At 41.4% G+C, this 23,095-nt stretch overlaps 2 protein-coding genes across 4 annotated transcripts in view; one reads left to right on the top strand and one right to left on the bottom strand.

Annotated features, from left to right (window-relative positions):
* BZW2 (basic leucine zipper and W2 domains 2) overlaps window positions 1-12,952 on the bottom strand; it is a 58,543-nt gene extending 45,591 nt beyond the window's left edge. Inside the window, exon 1 of the mRNA XM_024577153.4 lies at window positions 12,810-12,952. The gene's annotated coding sequence lies outside the window, so the exon portion shown is untranslated. The remainder of the gene's footprint in view (window positions 1-12,809) is intronic.
* A 295-nt stretch (window positions 12,953-13,247) lies between these two features.
* Window positions 13,248-23,095, top strand: part of ANKMY2 (ankyrin repeat and MYND domain containing 2) — a 32,930-nt gene continuing 23,082 nt past the window's right edge. The window contains exons 1-2 of one of the 3 annotated variants that reach the window (XM_024577211.4): window positions 13,248-13,575; window positions 20,867-20,931. In XM_024577211.4, coding sequence (XP_024432979.2) covers window positions 13,509-13,575; window positions 20,867-20,931 — 132 coding nt within the window. In that variant the 5' untranslated portion in view covers window positions 13,248-13,508. Of the gene's footprint in view, window positions 13,576-13,752; window positions 13,869-19,366; window positions 19,456-20,866; window positions 20,932-23,095 lie in introns of those variants that run through there. The other 2 variants (XM_045185196.3, XM_045185195.2) reach the window with 2 other exon arrangements.

The raw sequence follows: 23,095 nt of genomic DNA on the forward strand, positions 1-23,095 counted from the left end.
GTATTAGAAGATACAGAATTGCTTTAAAAAAAAAATCAAAATATGGACAAAGCCAAAGGGGGTTAGGATCGAGGGTGGGAGTTGGGGATGGCCGGGGTGCAGGGGAGTAGCGGCGGGGGAAATGGAGACAACTGTACTTGAACAACAATAAACAAAAATCAAAATAGATCAAACAACATAGGAACCATCCTGAGGACAATTTCACTGGCATAAACTGGAACAATGTGAGCGCCAAAACAAGTAAGGACATCAATGGATAACAACACAATGAACAAAATAAGAATCCACAGGCCCATACTCATAATATTCATTTGAAAGAGAGCAAATTTATCCATGTCCAAGGGAAAGAAGGGTAACTGAGCAGAAGGAAAACCTTTTCTTTAAGGAGACTGCCAATTAGTAAATGGAGAAGGGAACACAGAGTTAGAAAATCACCACTTTTCAATCACTACACCAAAAATTGATTCACACAAGAGTCATCAGTGTATGCTAAATGTACCCTGACATACACATGTGTGTGTGGGTGCAGGGGTGCTTGGTGATCACCAGGACACTTACATGGCCTTGAAGCATCTTCACATAAATTACAAAAGGGAAAACAGTGACTACACAGAGTGGAGAATCAAGGTACCTTAACCAAGAGGTAACAGTTGCCCAGTGCCTCTAGATGTTTTACACCTAGGACAAAACATTGTTTATGTCATATTATGCACAAAAACACCTGACCTGAATTTAAGCACGAGGAAACAAATACACATTTAGAGACATTCTCCAAAACAACTTGCCCACATTCTTCAAAAATGTCACCATCTTAAACAAAAAGGACCAAAAAAAGGTTGCAGATTAAAAAGAGAACAGAACCAAAAGGATGTTACTAAGTGTAGCATGCAGTCTTGGAGGGTGTGTGAGAGATACATACATGTGTATGTAGGTATACATATATAACACCATTGGGATAATTGATGATATTGGATTGACCACAGTGATAATAAGTATGGTATCTATATTAAATTCATTGAACTTCATTATTGTCCTGTGGTTCTGTAACAGAAGTATCTTATTCTTAGAAAATACACACTGAATTCGTAAGGGATAAGAGACGAAGTGTATGCAACCTACTCTCAAATGGTTCAGAAATAAAAGTTAATATGTATGTGTAGAACCATGGAGTAAATGAACTTGGGCAAGTGGAACAGTTAAGGGAGCTGAAAAATTCCAGGAACCTGACCAACACAGGGACTTTGCATATTCCGAAACCGCTTAGAAATAAAGCTTGCTACAAGGAGAGACACCCTAACTTTCTAATCCTTCAGGTTTGCTCATCTGTGAAGAAGGAAATAACCCTGCTGTAGTAACTGCACTCTCCAGGAAAAAAAAAACCAACAAAACCCTTCAAATCTTGATTTCAAGATGCTTTTAATATATTACTCTGGTTAATATATGCCTTGTATTTGAGTGTTCAGTGTAGAAAGAGATATTTAATTTTTAAAAATGCTCTTACTGCTGCATCAGAAGAGGGGATTCTTTCCCCTGTTGCTAACATAGACTACACGTTGGCGTGAGCGAACTGTGAACTGCCTGACCGTGCCCGGCACTACCGTTATTATTCCCGCCACGGAAACACTCTTCTACATGACAGTCAGATCGGAGAGATTCAGACGTACATAAAATGAAATTGGATGTTATGAAAGATCACTATCAGGGAAAGAATAAAGTCAACAATGAAAAAACGTGTGCATGCAAAATAAGACGGGAGATTTTTAAAGAAGTTCTTCTAATCTCTACTAATCCAAAACAAATACCTAAAGACAAAGTTATGATTCCTGAAGAAAAAAGATTTTTTATTTTTTAAATAAAAATGACCGTTATTTTTCTATGTTTAAAAATACTCATCAAAGCAAAAACAGATATAAGTACAAAATGTGTCATAGTAACTGATTAACAAGATATATTCCAGAATTTACTGATCAAATTATTTCTTCAGTACAGGATAATTATAAATTAAAGCAATAATGCTTTCATTAATCAAAATTCCTGTGGATTATTTTTATGAACCCCTTCTTTTATAGTGTTCAAAGGTGATGAATACACTTTTCAAAGAGTAATTTAAAATATACATCAATCAATGCAATTATTAACAGAGTACATATGAATTTCTACAATGTAAGGATTTGTAAGGTCCGTATCTACTAAGATATGGCTTTATGTTATCCATTATGTTTGTTTATCTCACTAATATATGGTCATACAGCTTATATATTGTAATACATACCTGGATTCTGTGATAAAGACATGAGAAAAAAGATACTTGTGGAGAAAATAATTCCTTACACATCACTGATTTATAAAATCAGCTCACTGTGTACAATGTTGAGAATTCAGAGAAAAAAATGGATAAAAAGTATCCATATTCTAATTTTCAATAATGGTTACTATGCACATTTTAAGAGTACAATCCTCCATTCTTTTCTTTTTGGTGCATACAAACAGAAAACAAACTTTAATCCAGTCCTATCGTCTTTTCTAACACAACACCGACGCACAACTTTAAAAATATGCCTCGCATGAGAACTTGCAGTTCTGTGACTTGACTCGAAGGCACCCTCCAGCATCTTCCCTTCAAAGCCACCTGTTGTCATGTTAGGGTAATCGGGACCCTTTCTTAAAGAGGGAAATAAATGTCTTTGAAATTTGTTAATCACATTGTAGCTCCAAGCTTATAACAAAACAAGTGGTCTCCCCATATTATTTTAATGGACTCATTTAAACTATAATGCCGATAGCAAAAAAACAAGCAAACAACAACAACAAAACAAAACACAGAATGAAAGAGTATGCACCAAAAAATAGTAAAAAAAATGGTCTACTTCCCAACCTTTCACTCCTGATCTCACGTTCATGGAACGGAGCCCCACTCCATGGAAGTAATATTTTTAATACTTTAACACTGTCTTATGTATCCTTTAAGAAAATGTTTATGCATACATCACAATAAACACATGTGTGTGTATAGAAAATGAGTTGAACATTTATATCAGGCATCCAATATGTGCAAGACCACATGCTATCAAACAATTCATAAACTCACCAATCGTAACAAATGTGCCGCCCTGGTCGGGGATGTTGGTAGAGGGGGAAGCTATGTATAACACACACAGGGCCAGAGGGTATATGGGAAATCTGGTGTCTTCCTCGTAATTTTGCTGTGAACCTTTCTACAGCTGCTTGCAGGTAGGTTTACCAAAGCTGATTTTGTGTCAGACCCAAAACTGACCGACGGGAGTGGTTATGACTGCTAGTCCAGGTGGGAAGTTAGAACATGGCAAGGCCAATTGAAGTGTGTTCCTCGACTCTCAGCATTTTAATCGAACAGGAGAGGAAAACAGAATCTTCTGGAGGGAAAAAACCCAACATCCTAGACTGCTAACTAGTGAGATAACTTGCTTTAGAGCAGCTACTTAAACAACATGGCAACTGACCTTTGGGATGCTAAAAGCTGGTGGTAGGCAGGCATCCAAACATTTCCTCACTTAAGAGTTCTCTCAACCAAGCCTCTCCTCCCTCCATCCTCCCAGGAGGGGACCTGCCTAAGCCTGTCTAGCAGATGAGGTTTAACTGAGGGGTTTACACACCAAAAAGTCACTAACCATACACAACCCTCTTTCACAATGAACGGAGCGTGAACTGGATAGGAACACGAAAGCCCAGCCCAGCCTAGGATTTAACGGGACACAGCACACTGATGGTATGGGACTGTACCCCCGACACAACTTTATAGGAGTGGACCACACAAACTTAAGAGGGAAACAAACAACCAACCTCAAATACCACAGCACTACAAACTCACTCAAGTATATTTTTGAAAAAAAACTCGTTTGTATTAATTTAGCAAACATACATCTGGTACTAGTCAATAGGAATGTTAATAACTGTTTTTGTTTTCGATTTTTTACTTTTTAACTTACAATTGTTATCCATAACTGCAATCCAGGAACTTAAACCCAGACCCTCATGTAACACTCCAGTAAGGTTCTGAGATGTTATACCACTTGCTTGAGATCACGCATTGCACGGGCGATACCACAGAGATAAAAGCTGAAAACCCCCTGCCGGTCAGGGGCTTACACACCTGGCATAGTCAGGGCCAGATTCTTGTCATCTCAGTCTCTACACCCTGCGCTTGCCTGAGAGCCAGCCAGTGTTCGTTGCAGTGTCTTGGGTAATTATTTATATGATTCACAAAGGCAGCTTTTCATTGCTTAGCTCATAGATTTTATGATTTAAAATTAGAGTAGAGCACAAATATTAATTTTAGTGTCTATTCAGCACTTGATAAACTGGATTATCATAGGCATATTACCTCCAAAATGTCAAAAATAGTTTTGTAAGAATCTCTATTAAGAAAAAAAATGTCTTCAGTAAGAGGATTTAAAGAAAACCCTGCCTCTAAGGGACATGCAAATAGTAGGAAACTTGTGGCACTGTGGTTCCAGTTCTACAGGAGCCAGTTTATCAAATGGTTTCCTACAGAAGCCCAACTCTAACAAAAGCAGCCTCGCACCCCAACGCCGAAGCCCTCTCCTTTAGCCAGCAGTTTCCTCGGTGCCACCAACTTGGGGCTGTCCTTCCTGCTTATAATAGCCCCATTCTACTACCATGTATACTGAAAAAACATATGTTCTTTTTTATTTCCTTAGAAATAATCACAAATCCAGGAAGCCATCGAGGTCAGTCTGAAAAGCATTAAAGCCCTTTGTGCGAATACACAAAAAAGAAGAGGGTGACAGATGCCAGGAACCGGCACAGCCCCCGGTGGCTCACGGCACAGTCTGCACAGTGCTCAGGGCCAGTGTCCCTTCCTGACACTCGCCAGTGCCCATGGCTTCCCTGAAGCTTAGAAGTCCTCAAAGACAAGAGTACATCTAACCATTATTTTTTAAGTCCTCATCTAATGTAAAAATAAGTTGACATAGGAAAAGAGGAAGCATAATTTTTACATCTTTCACATTTTTAAGTAATTATCATTTCCCTGCAAGTGAATAAAATATTATTTCCATAATTAAGAGAAGTAAAGCTTGCCAAGGGATTGCAATCTTTAATATTAATATGGTGGTATTATTCTTCCTTGTATGTAATCATTGCATTGTTTTCTTTGTTTTTGGACATTAAAAAAAAAAAAAAAAGAACGCACCTGATATTAAAAATCTAGAAAGAATAATGGAAGTATTGTTTCCTTGGCATTTGCCAAAAGAATGGTTCCTTCAGTGAGTTACCTAAACCATTATTTTCAAAGAAGATAGTTTACAAATGTGACTATCAGAACATTTTTTGGCATTCTTCACTTAACACATGCCAAACCTAGAACAGGCCAAATCACTCCACTTGGCATTTAACTGCCCAAAAGATATTTGCCGGAGAGACAGACCCAGGGCCTCAGTATAGACAGTGGAGTGAGCTAACAGTGAAAAGGATTCTTGTGTAGACTCCGCTAATCTTGGTAGATTATATATTTCTAAAAAATTAGAAATTATTCTAAATCATCGTTTTTTTTTTTCCTTTCCCTAACAAAGTGCTGTGGAATCTCCTAATGAAAACCACAACCCTGCATTAAAATGATTCACATTAGTCTGATTATTAAATCCCTGAGTTGTACCTCTCAGGTTTAACTGCTTCAGCAACATTTTTCTTACATTTATCTACAAAAGTAGCAAAAAAAGGAAAAAGTCCAATTGGAAAAGAGTCAAATTAAGAGAATCACAAGGCCCACAATTCCTTTTAGGTAAAGATCAGGTTCCTTGTCTGAATATCTATGCAGACACTTCATGTGCAAAATAAACTCCACAAAGAATTTCCTACTCATTTTCTAGGTGTTTCAGTTATTTATATGTCAGCTATTTTTGAATTATTTCAAATCACTTTGTGCTCAAGGGCAAAATATTCTAGTAAGTACATATTTTTCTCTTTCATTGTTTCTTCTTATGATGTCCATTACCAACTTTCCTATTTCCATCAGTTCTTAAGATACCAGTTTATACATTTCAGTGTAGCCTTGAACTTTGATGTCACATCCTATACATTGCTCGAGAACAAGAACATAGCATTAGTGTTCTTTAAAATATACTCTACCGCTGTTACGATTTTAAAAGTTGACATATTGAGGGAAACATGGCTTTGAATGAAATCATTTCTACTTCCAGGGTAGTTGGCCATGAAATTACAGCCCGTGTTTACTTCTAAAATATTTACATTATGTTATAATCTTGTACAGAGTTTTCTTGGTGGTAGGGGGCGGGGTTGTTCTCCCTTGAATGCTCTCCATTTTCTGGCTTGCCCATTCTAATTCACCAATCCTTTTCAGACTTGCTTCAAAATGTCACTTTCTCCAGGAATCAGCCCTCCCACGGAGCTCTCCACCCTTGTGTCTGTAGAGCTTTGGCTGGGAACTGGAGAAAGCTTGGTGCAGGAGAGGTCCTTTGAGCTGAGAAGGATTTGAGTAAAATTTGATATGCAGAAATGGGTGGAGGAGGGCATTCCAGGAGCAAGAAGCAGGGTGGGTGGGTAGAAGAGTAACAACATTGTTGAAATTAGAGCTGAAAGATTGGCTGGAGCCAGAGAGCCCCGGAAACACGAAAGGGAAGTCCTCAAAGGTGCCTGACCCATGGGCTGACCCAACAGGGCAGAGCTGCAGGATGAGTCCCTTAGTCCCTGTCGTGTCGGGGGCTGGCCTGTCTCCCGGAGGACAGCCTAAATATCTAGGGACAAAGATCCTGTCTTATCCTCTGTGATTCACTGAATCAAACAGATGCACACCCAGTTTCTTATTAATGCACAAAATAATTTCAATCCTGAGATATAATTACTAGAATTGTATCCTCTAGGACAGTCTCTCTTTCATTTTAAAAATAATTTTTATCTTCCAAAATGTAGGAATGCTCCTGACAAATACTAATGTCTATACAATTTTACTTTGAAATGATTTATCAACTAGGCCCATAATTATGTTTTGCATATATTTCCCAACTGCAAAAATAGACAGAAATGGCCCTAAAAGTAACAATTCATTTTTATATAACATTTTATAGTCCAGAGTATCCTCAAGGATTCTCAAAGTCACCCTGGAAATATAGTTAACATCCCTGTTTTATATATGAAGAAACTGAACGCAAGAGAGACTGCCTTGGAATATAAATCTCAACCTGCAGGTAGGAGCCTTCGTTTTCCCACTCCACCTCCCACCCATCCATGATCATTTCCCACAGTGACAGAAGAGGCTTCTTAATGGGACAACAGACCAGGAAGAGATTTTACTCAGAGGTTGATGAACAGTTGCGTTATGGCTGCTTTGTCTGTAGACCATCGTAAGTAATCCTACAATAGATAACCATAGGACGAGAGATAAAAACTCCACCTTTCTAGCTTAAATGTATTTATTGGGAAGGTGAATGTTCCCTTATTTCTTCTGATGCAGACAAAGTTTTCTATTTTTAATTACTGGAATAGTGTTATTATACTCAGAGACAAGAGGCACCAGCCTAGTTTTAAACTCCACAGTGACATATCTAATGTAGACATGAGTCTAAGCTGGATACATACGAATGTGTATTTCGGTATTGTCTGGCAGGGGTACTGGATTGGCTACATTGTCCTTAGACATTGCAAAGACTTGGCTTTGAAGCTTAATTAAATATTTTCTAAAAACACTTCAAACAAAGTCCCAGGAGACATGTTACAAGTGATACAAAAAGTTTACACTTCAGCCTTGGGCAACAATGACACTTAATAAGTCCAAAACCTAACAAAAGATACTTAAACATCAAGGAGCGTTAAGTTATGAAGGTGCAAAAATCCCAAAAGTGGGTGACAAAACAACCATTTAATTAAACAAGCCCTGAGTAAGGATAGAATAGCACACCTGGCCTGAATCTGGCCCTGATTTCCCTGTATTAATATACTTACCCAAACAATGCTGATATTGCTCACAATCATTTTGGTACACTTTTTTTTTTTTTTTGAGGAAATGCCTTCTGAGTTGGTTTATGAGACAGAGAAAAAAGAATCAGTATCTCCACTTCATTCACATCTTGATTTTCTCAGTTAAACTACATGTATTTGCACCCCTTGTTCAGACTTGTCTGAAAATTACTTTGTCAGTTTCCAAAAAAGATGAAGACTAGCTGCCAGGAGGATACTTGTAAGCCTGAGAGAGCACTGAGTAATGCCACCTACCTTTCGTTTCGTGGAGAGGATGAAATGTGAAGCAAACAGGCTATGGAAATGCACTGTTCGCAAGACAGTCTCTTGTAGATTTGGAGTAAATGTTTAGTGCTGAAATGAACAATTGCATAAGCTTCACTCCCAGTATAAATTACTTTCTTATTTTTTGTTAAAAACCACAACAATTTTTTTTTACAGGTTGTAATACTTCCAATTTTACCTCAAAAACTTCATTACAGAAAATTTCAACCATATCCAAATGTAGCGAGCATAGTATAATGAAGTCAATATACTCACTGCCCAGCTTCCATCAGAGGCAGTGGTGTCTCATTTATATTTACTCAGTCCCTGTCCCCCACTGCCACAGAATCATTTTGAAACAAATCTTGATGTCACATCATCCCTTCCTTAAATAATTCAATAATTCAGTACATAGCTCTAAAAGATAAAGGATCTTTTAAAATGTAACATCATTTCCACACCTAAAAGATAAAATTCCTTAAAATCATCCAACATCCAATCACTCAAGAAATGCAGGACCTAAATATAAGAAAAGAAAGTCAAATGTCAAGAAGAACATTACTCCAAAAAGATGTGACACTCAAAAATGAGCGATTCCCCTTCAGGAAAGAGGAAACATTCTCTTACAGCCGAGAGCTGGAGGTCAGGGGCTTTATGGGGGAAACCCAAGAGTGGCATGCAAAGTGTGTGCCGGGTGTGCGTGAAGAATTTTTTTTTTCTTGGTTGATAGTATTCATCAGAATGTTAAACAGATTGAGACTAAAAACATTTAAAGAACTTCTGCCACAATCACCTCAAACTGCCAGGAAGAATTAGTCAAGTAGGGAAACAAATCCACCTAAAGTAAGTTAAGGATCAAACTGAATTCAACGCAGCATTTACCGAGCATACCGTAGATGCAAGACAATGGGTTACATTCCTGACAACAAAGGTAAATTAGTCCTAGTTCATTTATACTCTAGAAGGGGGTCGGACAGAGTAATATAGCTATAATAGAATGTCATTAAAAAAAAGTGTCTGCCTTAGCCCTGGCCAGGTGGCTCAGTTGGCTGGAGCATCAACCCATGCACCAAAAGGCTGTGAGTTCAATTCCTGGTCAGGTCACATACCTAGGTTGTAGGTGCCACTGACAGTCACGGCACAGGTAGGACGCAACCCATCAATGTTTCTCTATCACATCGATGTTTCTCTCTCAAATCAATAAAAACATACCCTTAGTAGAGGATTAAAAACAGTGCCTGCTTTAGGTATTTCTATGGGGACCCATATGAAAAAGCAATGGTGTTACTTGGTGCGGTGGGGGGTAACACCAGGGCCCTAAGATAGAAGAGAACTGTAGAGGATATCAGTGATTGTGCCATGAACACCCACCCGTCTAAAGACTTCCCCTGTGGCCCTGGCCGAGGGACAGGAATACATGTGACTACTGGAGTCTGCCCCCTCACTGGATGGAGGGGGAGAGGTGATCATGGGAGTGGAGAGGAGAGAACACAGTGAGTAGTGTTTGGGAACTGGACCAGTCCTGCACATCTGGGGAGGAGAGAGAGCTGTGGAAGGGGGAAGGGCGGCCATTCCAGGAAGAGAAGAGCAGGAACAAACGGGTGGAAATTACTGGCATGTTAGGGAACCAGCAGAGTGGTGACCTTACAGCCGAGTGTGTGGGAGGAGCTGGCGGGCTGGAAATGCCTCCTGGGACCAGAGGTTGGAGCCTTCCAGGGCAGAACTGAACCTCAATTCTGTGTCCAGAGAAAAGCCATCAACACAGTTAAAGTGAATCAGTTCTGTCTTTACAGAGTATGTCTCACTCTGGGGTGGACAGTGGGTGCCCAGTATTTGTTGAACTGGTGGTGCCATGAATTAGCTGGATGGGGTGAGGTGAGCAAGAAGCAGGCTACTTAGGAATCAACTGTGACAGGCCAGGAGAGGTCTGGGGTGACAGTAGTAAAGAGACAAGGGGACACTTAGACATTTTAGAAACCATTATTTTTAAAAAGGTGAAGAGAAAAACATAAGAGAGACCAAGGCATCACACAGATTCTAGTACACAGTGTGGAACAGTGTTAGTATGCTCCCATTTCTGTAAAAAACAAGACGAAAAGGAAATATACACATAAGCTACAAACACAAATACATGAGATAAATACACGGAGATGCCACTGTTTGCAGGGCAGAGTTAAAGGGATTGGGAGACAGGTAGGAGAGACTTTTGTCCCTTTGGCATGCTGAACCATATGACTGTTTATTAGCTAGTTAAAGGAAAGTATAATGTCTTCCTTACCGTCAGCCACACAGACAGAAGATTGGGAAGAGAGAAAAAGTTTCGGAGACAGATCTAGGTTCCATTCTAGCTCTGACTCTTCCTAACTGTGGGGAGTGGACATTTTAATTTTTGTCCTCTTATTTGCAGAAATAGGTAATATTGGTTATCCAGGGTCTCTACAACAATAATGAAAAGACTACTACACAAAGCATCTGGTGGAATATCTGGCAGAGACTAAATACTCAGTAAGTGGTTGCTATTTTACTGTCAACAAAATTTATCTGTGAGTATATCCTTAGTGTAAGAAAAGTTCCTCGATCAAGTTTAAGATATGCTCATTAGCTATTCTTATTCTCACATTAAATATTTACACTATACAAAACGATTAATGTAATACACCTGATGAACACTATCCATTACGTATCAGTTTCTAGAAATTCAAGTTTCAAAAAGTGAAGGATAGCTGTTTATAGATTCCCAGTCAGGGCACACGCCTGGGCTGTGGGTTCAGTCCCTGCTTAGGGCATGCAAAAGGCAACCCACTGATGTTTCTCTCCCTCTCGTTCTCTCTCTAAATTTACTGAAGTCATGTATTCACAGAGGACTACTACATACAAACCAGGTGCCGTAAAGCACTAAGAAATAATAGTAAGTTGTTTATCCTCAAGGAACTGACAACCTCAGTGAAACAAACAGGTGTGACCTTCAAGTAACCATGGCCCGCATTTGGCACAAGAGATGGAAATACTGGCAATGAAATACCCAATTCTGGCTATGCATACGCTGTAAGATGTTAAGTCACATGTTAGGGGAAGTTACTCTGCAAGCATTTTTTTTAGGAGGGTTTCCTCCCTATGATACTATATTTTCAAATCAATTGAGATTGTGGCAGTTACAGCATTCCAAGCATTACAAAAGACTGGTCACTCTCAAGTCTTACTACATGTTGTTTGAACAGTCACATCATTATTAAAGCATCATCAAACAAAAGTTTCTTTGTTATACATTGGGATGAATAATTTCAAACCATTTTCACATGAGATGTTCTGGCTCAGATCTGCCCCAGCCTGTAAAGATGACGGAGGTTTCGAAAAGAAGATAGCTGGGGTTTAAGAAAGATTTTTGTTAAAGGCAGGAAATAATGATGAACATCTTCCAGGATTTTGGAAATGTTGGTGAATGCATCCAAAAAAAAAAAAGGCATAAGGCCAAAGGAAAATGCATTTCACTTCATATACAGCACTGTGGGGAGAAAGAGTGGTGGGGATGCTTCACAAAAACCACGGAGATAATTATTCAAATATTTCTCTTTGAAGCAGATGGGTCTTGGGAGAAATATCAATACTAGTCTAGAGAAACAACAGTATAACGTACACACTAATTTCTCAAGAAGCTTTTATTGATGCTGTAAATATGTGACGGATGTGCGCCTTAGAGGGATGACTGACCGCCTTCACACTAGCAAGCAAATCCTGCTTTTGAGCACATGAAGGTTCACACTAGTATTTACCTCCAGCCATCCTCTGGTCAAAGCTCCAGGCTACGATGTATCACCCTAGAGTGAAGACTGGGTTAAGGGGCTAATCTAACGCTATGTACAGAAGCAACACCTATTTAATCACCGTCCCCTTCCTCTCCCCTCCCTATTTCCATAAATCTCCAGATAAGAGTTACAAAGAGACTGGGAACTCCAGCAGAGCCGCGAGGCCCTTCCTCCCTCCTCCTCCCAGGTTCGCTCAGACACGAAGTATTAGTGCAAGTGTAAATTGCTTCCAAACATCCTTAACAGGCACCATAAGGTGAATCAGATCCGGTTCTCTTCCACAGCTCCCACAGAGGACAGAGCAGATGACAAGCAGTGCGCGCGTGTACGGTGGAGGTGAGGGGGAGGCTTGCCAAAAGGTAACTTCCTTCTCCCTCCCCACCCACCCCACCCCACCCCACCCCACCCCACCCCCAGCTCTGAGCCTCAGCCCCGGCCTTCGGGAGCCGCGTCCGGCGGTGCCACGCACGAAACGATGTGCCCCCTCCACTTCCAGCCGCGTGGCGGGCCCCCACCCCTTCGCGGTCCCAGGGTCTCCCCGCACGGCCAAATGTGGCGAGTGGCAGGTCTTCACTCCGAGGCACTGAGAAGCTGTACGGGAGGTTAATGTGGTCAAGGGGATGCTTCCCCACCGAGAGGCAGGAAGCTGCCCCAGCACGCACATGCTTCCTCCCGGCCAGCCACGGCCCGAGTGGAAGCCCCCGGCGGAGCGACCGACGCGGGTTCCGCAGCGCTCCCGGCTCCCCGGGCCCCACCTGGGTGGCTTCTCACCTGTCCAAGAAGGTAGCGGCGACGCGCGAGGCTAGGAGCTGCGGCGAATCCGGCAGCGGCAGTGGCAGCGGCAGCAGTGGCGGCCGCAGACAATGGAGGAGTGAAGGACAGACACATTGACATCGACACACGGAGCCCGGCGCAGTCCCGCCTCCCGCCCCGCCCCTCCCCGCCTCCCAGCCCGCCCCCGGCCCGGGCCGCTCCACTCCCGAGAAAATGGGGGGGGGCCTAGCGAGAGCCGGCCCCCTCTGCCCGCTGCTGGCCGCCGTCGCCGGACACAGAAGCTACAGACAGAGAGGCTAAATACTGCATGTCCCCAAAGAGGTGAAGCGGACAGGATGGGGGCGGGAAACGCGTCAGAGGAATTTAACGCCCTCCCCCTGGTTTTCGCCATTTGGTTTTTTCTTCCCAGGCTGCTCCAATGGGAGTCTCTGGCTACCGCCCCCTGAAGCGCCCCCACCGGCTGGACCAATGACGCGCGGGGGGCGGTGACCGCCGCCGGGCCTGCGGAGACCGCCCGCTCGGCTCGCCGGAGCTCGCCCGCCGCCCGCCGGCCCGCGAAGAGCGGCGAGAATTCGAACGCTTCCGCGGAGTTCGGGTCTGGAGCTGCCCCGGTGCGGCTAGCGCTCCTGCCGAAGACACAGCGTTTCTTTCTAGTACGTCCAAAGAAACAACATAACCTTCAAGCTGGCGGGAGCAATGGTTCACATAGAGAAAGGCGAGCTGACCCAGGAGGAAAAGGCTCTGCTGGAAGTCATCGGAAAAGGTATGGGTGCCGGGCGGCGACGGAGGAGCTGCCAGCCTGGCCCGGGGGCGTGGCGGAGCCCGGGCTGCGGTCCTGCGGGGACCGAGAGCGCGCGTTTCTCCTTTGGGTGCGGGGCCGGTGGGGGGGCGGGGAGGTGGGAGGGAGGAGCACTGCTCGGGCGGTGGCGGAGGTGGCAGAGGTCCGTCCGCTAAACCGGCTTCTGGGAAGGCACACGTTTCCAGGCCCCTGCTCAGATTAGGGGGGGCGACCCCGGGGCGCGGGCTCCGGGAGGCGCAGTCTGCAACACCCCTGAGGTGATTTCGATCGCGGGCCGCCCCGGCGACTGTGGCCTAGTAGTGTAAGGTTCTTAAGCCCGTGTCTAGAGGGCCGTTTCGACTTCCGGAGGCCGAAAGATCTGGATTCCTTAGCTGTCCCCGCCCCCGCTCGCGGGAGGAGGGAGCTTCTGCGAGAAGACTTCTTTAGGAGGGCACAGAACGGGTTCCGTAATTTGGCCCTTTGGGGCTTTTGCGTCTGGGACCTCGCGGGCTGCCTTCTAGAGGCCCCCGGCCGCCGCGAGGAACCTCAGAGGAGCGAGGAGCCTGGCTGGGCGTCCCCCCCTTTCGGCGCTCCCCGCACGGCTGCGATCGTCGCGCTCTTTCGCGCGTTCCCTTCCACTCTCCCGACGCGTGTCCAGCTCCGCTGCTCCGCGTGGTAGGGAGGGAGACGCGGGCCCGGGGGACGAGCCAGAAGCCATGTTTCCCCCTCATTCCCTAGCGGGTCCCAGAAGAGTTCCCAGCTAAGTCCCGTTACCTAGCAGGTGACATGACATCAGCGTGACTGTGTGGCTTCTGCACAGTCAAGATGCAGGGGTGGGGTGCATGGGACTGCGGGCAGAATGTGGTTTTAACCTCCAGAGTGAGAAAGCCACGGGTGTCCGCGATGGCTGAGGGGCCAGTCACTGCAGTGCAAAGGCCCCCCAGGGTCCAGTCTTCTAAGTAGCCAGGCTCAAATCTGGGTCCCCAGAGAGTATGGCAAATTATTCTTCATGCCGACAAGGAAAATCTAAATGTAAAAAAAATCTGATTTGAACTCAACAGGTGCTGGATGAGACCAGCTCACCCCATCCGACATCGAGTTTAAGTTAGTCACAGCTGTATTTATCATAAATGCTCTTGGTCTGGAATTGTGGGACTTGAGAGTTAATGTTTTCATTTTTTCTTCATGGCTCACTGGCCCTTTTGGCACCGCGGCCTTTATGTTCTGCCCGGGTCTGGGTAATTAATTTCTCCCCGCCTTTGTGCCCTGGGACCCCATTCAGCAAACGTGAGTTCCAGCTAAGTGCCAGGTACTGTACCGGGCATCAGGGAGACAAGGGATGAACGTACTGTCCAGCAGCGATGCACCTTGTGTTTTTAAGCGACCCAGAGCTACCACATTCTCCTAAAAGTCTAAACGAGTGCGCAGTTTTATAAAGTGTGTCTCTGTGAAAGGGGCAGGTGGTGGTGGTGGTGAGTGCTTGAATATATTCTTAGGTGTCCACCAGTTTTTATTTTAAAGATGAAATAAAAGAGAATACATGTGAATTTAATCAGTTAGTGCTGTGCCATTGCCTGTTGTGCGTCAAGGGGAACCAGTGCACAGACGCTGTGTTTCCCCGGGTCTGTTGGCCCAAGTGGGTGAGAAAAGAGCTGAGGCGGACTTAGTGTGATGCATTCCTGTCAAGTGAAGGGACATGTGACATCACTATACTCTCACAGGAAGGTAATGGGGAACATGAGAAAATGGCCACTATAGACAGCTTCTGTTGAATGTTAATGAGTCGGTCATAATTATTAACACTTACATGTATTGATGCATTTAATCCTGATGAGGTAGGAATTATTGTTGAACCATAGCATTAAGACAGACAGCTTATGAGAGCGGTGGTTAGCAGTGCAGGCCCGGTGTGGATGGAATCTTACCTCCGCCGTGTGGCGGTGACGTGGCCTTGGGCAAGGTGCTGTTTCTGAGCATCAGGTTCTCTGAAAAATGGTACCCACCTCACAGCATTATTACGAGGATGCAATGAGTTAGTGTATGTAAGGCATTTAAAATGCTATTTTTGTTGGGTGTTAATATGATAAGTATGCTAATCTCCACTTTATAGACAAGAAAAGCAATAAACTGAGAAATTGGATAACTTGCCCAGTGTCACATAACAAGTGGTGGAGCAGAAATATCACATGGCCTAGAAATATACTGGACTTGAAAATAAACTGAACAACAACTAAAACCAGCACCATAGCGATCCATACCATATTCACTTTCAGAGACAATTTAATTTAAGTAAAACATTATAATCTGTCAAGTTAATTTTAAATGTTACTGATTTGGTGCATTTAATTTATAAAATATTTTTTAAAGGTTTTTAATTTATTTTTAGACAGAGGGGAAAGGAGAAAGAGAGGGAGAGAAACATCAATGTGTGGTTGCCTCTTGCATGCCCCCTACTAGGGACCTGGCCTGCAACCCAGGCACGTGCCCTGACTGGGAATCGAACCGGTGACCCTTTGGTTCGCAGGCCAGTGCTCAATCCACTGAGCCACACCAGCCAGGGGTATAAAATAATTTTTTGATTAGTAGTTGAATAAAGGTTATAAGCAAAGTTTATATTTGTACTCATTCAAAGCATTAAGGAGATGGGTGTTTGTACTTTTTTCCCCTTTACTATATTTCTCAACTTTGAGGAGCACTGGATTAGTAAATACTAGTACTTGGAACTAACAGTACAGTTTTAGCCAAGTGTAGCCTCCCATCTGGGGCAATGCGAGATAAACTCAGCAAAGTTTTGAGTGTCTTCTTTCTGCCAGTCACTACCCTCCAGAAGTTAAGCAGACTGTAAGTGACACTTACAGTCCAGAGAATAATGCGCAGTGTTTCTGGACACTTACTAATTTATAAATAAGGATTTTGTTTGTTTACTTTTAGAGAGATGGGAAGGGAGGGAGAAAGAGAGGGAGAGAAACATCTCTGTGTAAGAGATACATCAACCAGTTGCCTCTCGCATGGTCCCAACTGCGGGGCGGGGACCTGGCCCGCAAGCCCTGGCTTGTGCTCTCACTGGGAACTGAACCGGCAACCCCTCTCCCAGTTTCCAGGCTGGCACTCAATCCACTGAGCCACACCAGCCAGGACTAGACACTTTTAGAACAATTTCTTCTGAGTGAATTCACATGCTAGGTATTCTGCAGACTGTAGTTTTTGTTAGAATGCCAAGAAATTCCAGATGAAACTGAGCAGCTGTTTTCTACGCACCCATTTAAGTCATAGTTAATGAGAGCATCCATTTCACAACATTTAAGAAGGGAAAATTGAAATCACTGAATCTCATTGAACTGTCTTGTATAACTTGTAGATTGACCCATTTTTCTAACTTCTGGTATCTTTTTCCTTAAACGCCGAGAAAGCACTATGTCAAAATAAATTTAAACTTAAGGATATAAACCAAAGATCTTCCATTTACTTAATTGTTTAGCACTTGAAATCACTGGAATCACTGTTGCTGACTTAACAAGAGAGTAATTTTTCACTGTTGGTTTTTTTTCATTACTTGTGTAAAAGCAGCTATGACACAGGCTTGGATAATAAGGTTTATTCTACCAGCTTTTGAGGGATGATGAAAGTATGATAAGTGGTGCACACTTAAAGTGTGCACTTTCTTAAATCAGTTTTTGACTTAAGTGTACACCCATGAAACCGTTACTACAGTCCAGATAATGAACAGTTTCCTCACCCCACAAGGTTCTTTATGCCTTTTTATAATCTTTAATTTCATCCGCCATTGTCTCCAGGCAACCACTGACAGGTTTCTGTCTGTTTTCTATTCTACAATTTTATTTAGGGGGAACTATACAATAAACAGTCTCTCTCTCTCTCTTTTTTTTTTACGTGACTTCTTTCACTTAGTGTACTGATTGTGAGGTTCATCTATGCTGTACCAATAGTCTGTTTCTTATTTTATTTCATTTGCTTATACATTTACTTTGATGGACATTTCCGTTCCCAGTTTTGGACTATTCAAAGAACCTAAGTTCCTTTGTAGTTAATAATATTATTTCTAGTACCTTTATGGTTTAGAAAGATTCAAGTCTACTAATAATTACAGTGTAGAGTTCAAAGAAAGTTATGCAACCTCTGTGGGCTTTGTTGTCCTCATTTACAAAACAAAAGTCTTTATTTACTCTGATCCTTAGGCAATTGTTCATAATCCAACTTAAGGCCATTTTGTTAGTCTAAAAATAGATACGAGTAAGAACTTTTAGAAACAAATCTATTTCAAGGTATGTCATAATTAGAAGTCTCCACTTTTAAAATACATTTACAGCTATATGTAGTTAAAAACACATGGTTATTTTAAAAATTTAGACTCTTTAAATATTTTATACATTTAACACATATATACACACACACATTATAGCAACTAACAAGACAAACAGTCTTTTAAATACTTAACTTAAATATAGATTCCTTAAAACATCGCTTTTGGGGATCCCCCAAAAAGATTGAAAACCATACATACCCAGATCTCATGGTTATCTGATGCATTGCTGGAAACAGAAAGGTCAAAAGATTTTTGGTTCTCCCCTGTTTTGGTTATGGTAACAGATCCTTGGTCCCCATGTAGATATTAGAAATACCACAGCAAATTACACTGTGCTGCTCTGAATATAAAATAACAAGAGCATGTAATATGCACCAAGGGCTTACTCTGGGCCCTGCACTAGGACAGGACCTAAGTTCCCCTCTGAACCTTATGAGATGGATACTACTATCTCTGCTGCACACATGAGGAAACTGAGGGTTGCACAGGGCTGCTTCAGGTTCACAGTAGTCCTGTAGTGTGGTAGAAGAGAGGGCAAAAACATCACTGTTAGTATCATTTCTTCTCTGCTAAAATGCTGGTCTGTCCAGATAAGCTGATCAGTCCTTCCCTAATGAGGCAGGTGGATTGTGTTTTCTTCTTTGGTTGAGCAGCTTGGAGAAATTCTCAAAAGGAAAACAGATCATTAAATGTTACTTTCATCAATTATTACTCTGTTAATTTTTGTCGCCGTTAACGGTAAATGTTGGCTCATTTTACGTCCCCCTTATAGTACAATATGCCTCCATTTTAAGATATGTTAAATCAGATTTAACGTAGTTCTTTCCCCCAGTAAAGTAATTAATATTTTAAACTTAATTACAAAATGGTGTTTGAGAGTCTACTGTAGACAGTAAGGTATGACAAAAAGTGAAAATCCTTTTGCATGAGCCCCATTTGCCATTCTTTGCTATTTTAGACTTATCAGTAATTTCCTACTAATGTCATTAAATTAGGAACAGCCAATTAGAAATCATCGTAAGTTTTTCCTCTTTGGATACTTTGCTCATCTATGTTCCAAGTTGTGTTTTCATTCTCCACAAGCCAAAACCATTTCAGAAAAAAAAATGTCTCCTGGTCCCTGCATTTCAAAAGGCTACACAGTGTTACGTGTGCGCATGCCTCACCTTTTTATTTATTTATTTTTAATTGCTCCCTGACAGGGCAGATTTAACTTAGATTGTTGGCCATTGGGCTAAACATTTTAATAGAATTATTGGTCTCTTATTTGTGAGCCAAATGTTTATGATTGTAATCTTTATCCTTCCTTAACAAGTAGCAAGCCTAGACATGCTCACAATCCCTATGGTGTTCTTCTTTTCCTGCATAATCATCTCCTGATCAGATGGAAGATAACTTGTTAGTCCTTGGAGGACAATGGATTCAGTTGAAGCATCTTCTTCAAGTGAAACTGGGGTGTGGGAATTTTTGTTCTGTTTTAATTCCTCTCTGAAGATGTTTGAGAAAGTCTCTGAGAAGAAGTCTGCACTACACAGGTGTGGGTAAGGTTCCATGTCGCTTCCATGCTTGAAGGCTTTCCCCTCTCTTTCTGTAGCCATTCAAATGGAGTACAGGGACTGACAATGTACTGTTTACAAAATAGCTGCTGTTGTAATCCAGAGGCTTCGAGATCATTCACTTGACATTTCTCCAGCAGAGCTATTTCTCTGTCAGTCTGCGAGACATTTCTTTGTCTCTTCCGAGTTGGTGAGAAGCAACCAGATGACTTGCCTACGAAGTAGGTCAGGGAGAGAGCAGCAGGCTTATCTATTCTGCATTCCACCTTTGACTGGAAGACTTACAGAATTTAGCGCATTCTTTTAAAAAAAATTTTTTTAATCCTCACTTCAGGATTTTTTTTGCTTTTAGAGAGAGAGGAAGGGAGAGAGAGAAACATCGATGTGAGAGAGAAAGACATTGATTGGTTGCTTCCCATATGCACCCTGACCAGGGATCGAACCCACAACCTTTTGATGGATGGGACAGCGCTCCAAGCAACTGAGCCACCTGGCCAGAGCGAATTTAGCACATTCTTGAACTATAATTCTAAATTTAAAGAGAAGAAATAACTAACTCCTAGTTGGGGGTGCTCCTATTCTCTTCTGTCCTTTTAGAGGAGAGGCTTATCTCATCCTTTCTCCCTGGGAACATTCAATTTCATTGTTCTCTTCCTTGTCAAACCAGAATTGTGTTGGCAGAGTGTGCGCCTGGTCTTGTTAATGATGATAATAGCAACATTCTCTCCTTCAGCTATTTGCTTCTATTAGTGTGCTGCGCAGAGGACTGGAAAAACCTGACAGTTGTGGCCCAATTACAGCTTATTTTCAAATTTACAGAGGACTGACCTTCAGGATTACATTAGAGGACTCTCAGTAAGAGAGTCTGAACGCTGACCACAGAACACTTTTATATAATACCAGGCTTTAAAGATATGTTTACCTAAGCATTTCCAAACCAAGAATTCTATTACAAGCATGCCATCAGTTCGTGGGCCTAATGGTGACAAAGTATATAAATACTGACTGTATTTTGAATTCCAGTTATTACATTGAATGGTATGTAAGCTTCAGATGATGGGTTAGAGTAGATGTCCTTTAAGATTTATTCCAGTATTAAGAGTCCTGTGCTTTGTGGTTATTGTAGTACCCCCAAAAGGAAAAAGTGGCTGATTTAATATACTTTAAGGTCAGTGGAAATAAAAACAAGATGAAGCTATTTTAGTTTCTATAAATCTTTTATTCAGGATAATTACTTTGTGGAATAAATAGTCTGTGATTGATACTTTATTTCTTAACAACCTAATCTGACTAGTCTTAGTTTTACAGATAAGCTTTTAATTTCTTTCCTCGATGTTAGATTTTTTCAATTCTAATGATAAATAACCTTACTTTGCTTTTTAAACAAATTTTTTAGGTACTGCCCAAGAAGCTGGAACACTGTTAGCCAACAAGAATGTTCGTGTCAACTGTTTGGATGAGGTAAAATTTTTAGAAGTTTAATAAAGTGTTTTACTGCCTTGTGAGAATGAATAATATATAAAGTCTAATGAGTTATTTTTCTAGAATTTGAACTCAGGTTATACTAATATCTAAACCAAATGTAAGTAGACAGGTTACAAAAGACAAAGAAGCATGTAAAAACATGTTTACTTTTATTAGTGATCAAATAAGTGAAGATTAAACCAAAATTATATCATTTCTTGTGAAATGTGGGAAACATTGGACTTTTATATGCTAATGGATTAGGTGTAAATTGGCATCACATTCTGGAGAAAATTTTAAAATTTGTGCCATTCTGAAGGTATGTACCTTTGATCCAGCAACTCCACTTCTAGGGAAAGTTAACTAAACCTAAACTCAGCTTTGTAGAACTCGTTACCCAAGCTGACTCTGAGATGCTGGCAAGCCTATTCTGAGCTGTCCAGTGTCAGCCACTCTCGTGTGTGGGGGTTCTGCCATACAGCACAGTTCTAGTTCCGGAAAGGTAACTGAACTTCAGTTTCTCATGCAGAAGGTGGAGTGGTTTTGTTAACCCTCTATCCACCCGTGTGCAGCAGACTTAGTATCAGACAAAATAAAGTATAAAGCAAAAAAAATTTAATTGATCAAGACTCTTACAGATTAAATTAATAATACACTGAGAACATACCAGTCTTAAGACTTTCCTTACAAGCTTTGATGTTCATAAGCCTTGATGTTCATAAAAAAAGATAGAATTAAAAGGAAAAATTTGTAACACCACAATACCACCTTTCAGAAACCTACAGATTAAGTAGAAAAAAAGTAATTCAGGAAATAGAAAATTCAGATAACCTAATTAAGTCTGTGCTGTGTATAGAACAAAAAAAATAGTACACCTTCTTTTTACATGAAACATTGATAATTAGTTTAGGTGTTACACTATTTTATAGGAAATTTTAGCTAATTTCTGATGTATTCACCAAATGTAATAGAATGCATTGAAAATGAAAGAAAAATATCCAAATAAAACATATAACTTGAAATTTTTATAAAACTCAAAGTAATTCTTGGTTCAAAGAAGAAATAAAAGAAATTGCCTACTATTTAGAACTGAAAATACATTTATCAAAAAAATTGATGTGGGAAAAAATACATTGTGTTATAGACACGACAAAAACAGTTTCAGAGATTGCACAGCAAACGGTATAATTGGGATGGCTCATTACCTTTTTGGAAAGAAGCTCTCTCATTGGTTGACTCTGAAAACCAATCCCTGCCAAGAAGACAGCTGGTAAACAAGAAATACCAAAGAGAAAAGCAAAAAGAAAGAAACAGGAAAACATTTTTTACTTAATGAGAGGAAAAGGAATATCAGGAAACAGGAGGGCAGTCAGATAAAAGTGGGTTTATGTGATTAACACAAATGACAGTTAAAACACAGCAGACAAAATAAAATGAGGACAGTTTGCAATGTAAGATCCAAGAGCTTTGTACATCCTCTCTGCTTGTAAGCATATTACCACGTAGTGAAAGCTGCCTTAATTTTTTTTTTTTGAATTATAGGACAGTTCTGTAGTCTTGGGATTATTCACTCTGAGTGAGGCAGCCTGTCATTGTAGGATGAGATTGCTGGGTGATGGACTAGCCTGTGCCCTATCCTTCCTTTGCCCCCAGGCCACACCCTAGCTTCTTATGTACAGATTATATCACCTTTAGGGGCTCTCACCCTAGTCATGCTCTCAGTACTTTTTTTGTCTCGTTCAAAGGGTAATGACCATGTAGTCCATCCCCACTCCCTTAAAGGTGCCTCTGTACAATGAGATTCTGATTACCGAAACCACTCCCGACATTTAAATACTGCATCCCTGTAGACACACCCAACGAGGGGAGTCTTAAAGTTATAATCTTCTTATCATTTTTCCATTACTACTCTCATTAACTTGCCTCTTGTACAACCTCCTGAAAGGTCCCAGCTTCCCTATAATTCTCACATAAACAGCCCTTTGAGAATATTATGGCTTATGTTCAAAATACTAGTCTGGAATCCTCAGGAACAATTCCAATTATGTTCGCATGCTAAGATTTAGTAAAGTAAGAGATTATATGTTTTAGAAAGGTTTTCATCCAAAACAGCTTTGAAATTCCAGCACTTGTAGAATGTAATCATGGTTACTGAGAAAAT

This window comes from Desmodus rotundus, chromosome 6 (genome assembly GCF_022682495.2).
Source record: "Desmodus rotundus isolate HL8 chromosome 6, HLdesRot8A.1, whole genome shotgun sequence".
Classification (NCBI taxonomy): Eukaryota; Metazoa; Chordata; class Mammalia; order Chiroptera; family Phyllostomidae; genus Desmodus; species Desmodus rotundus.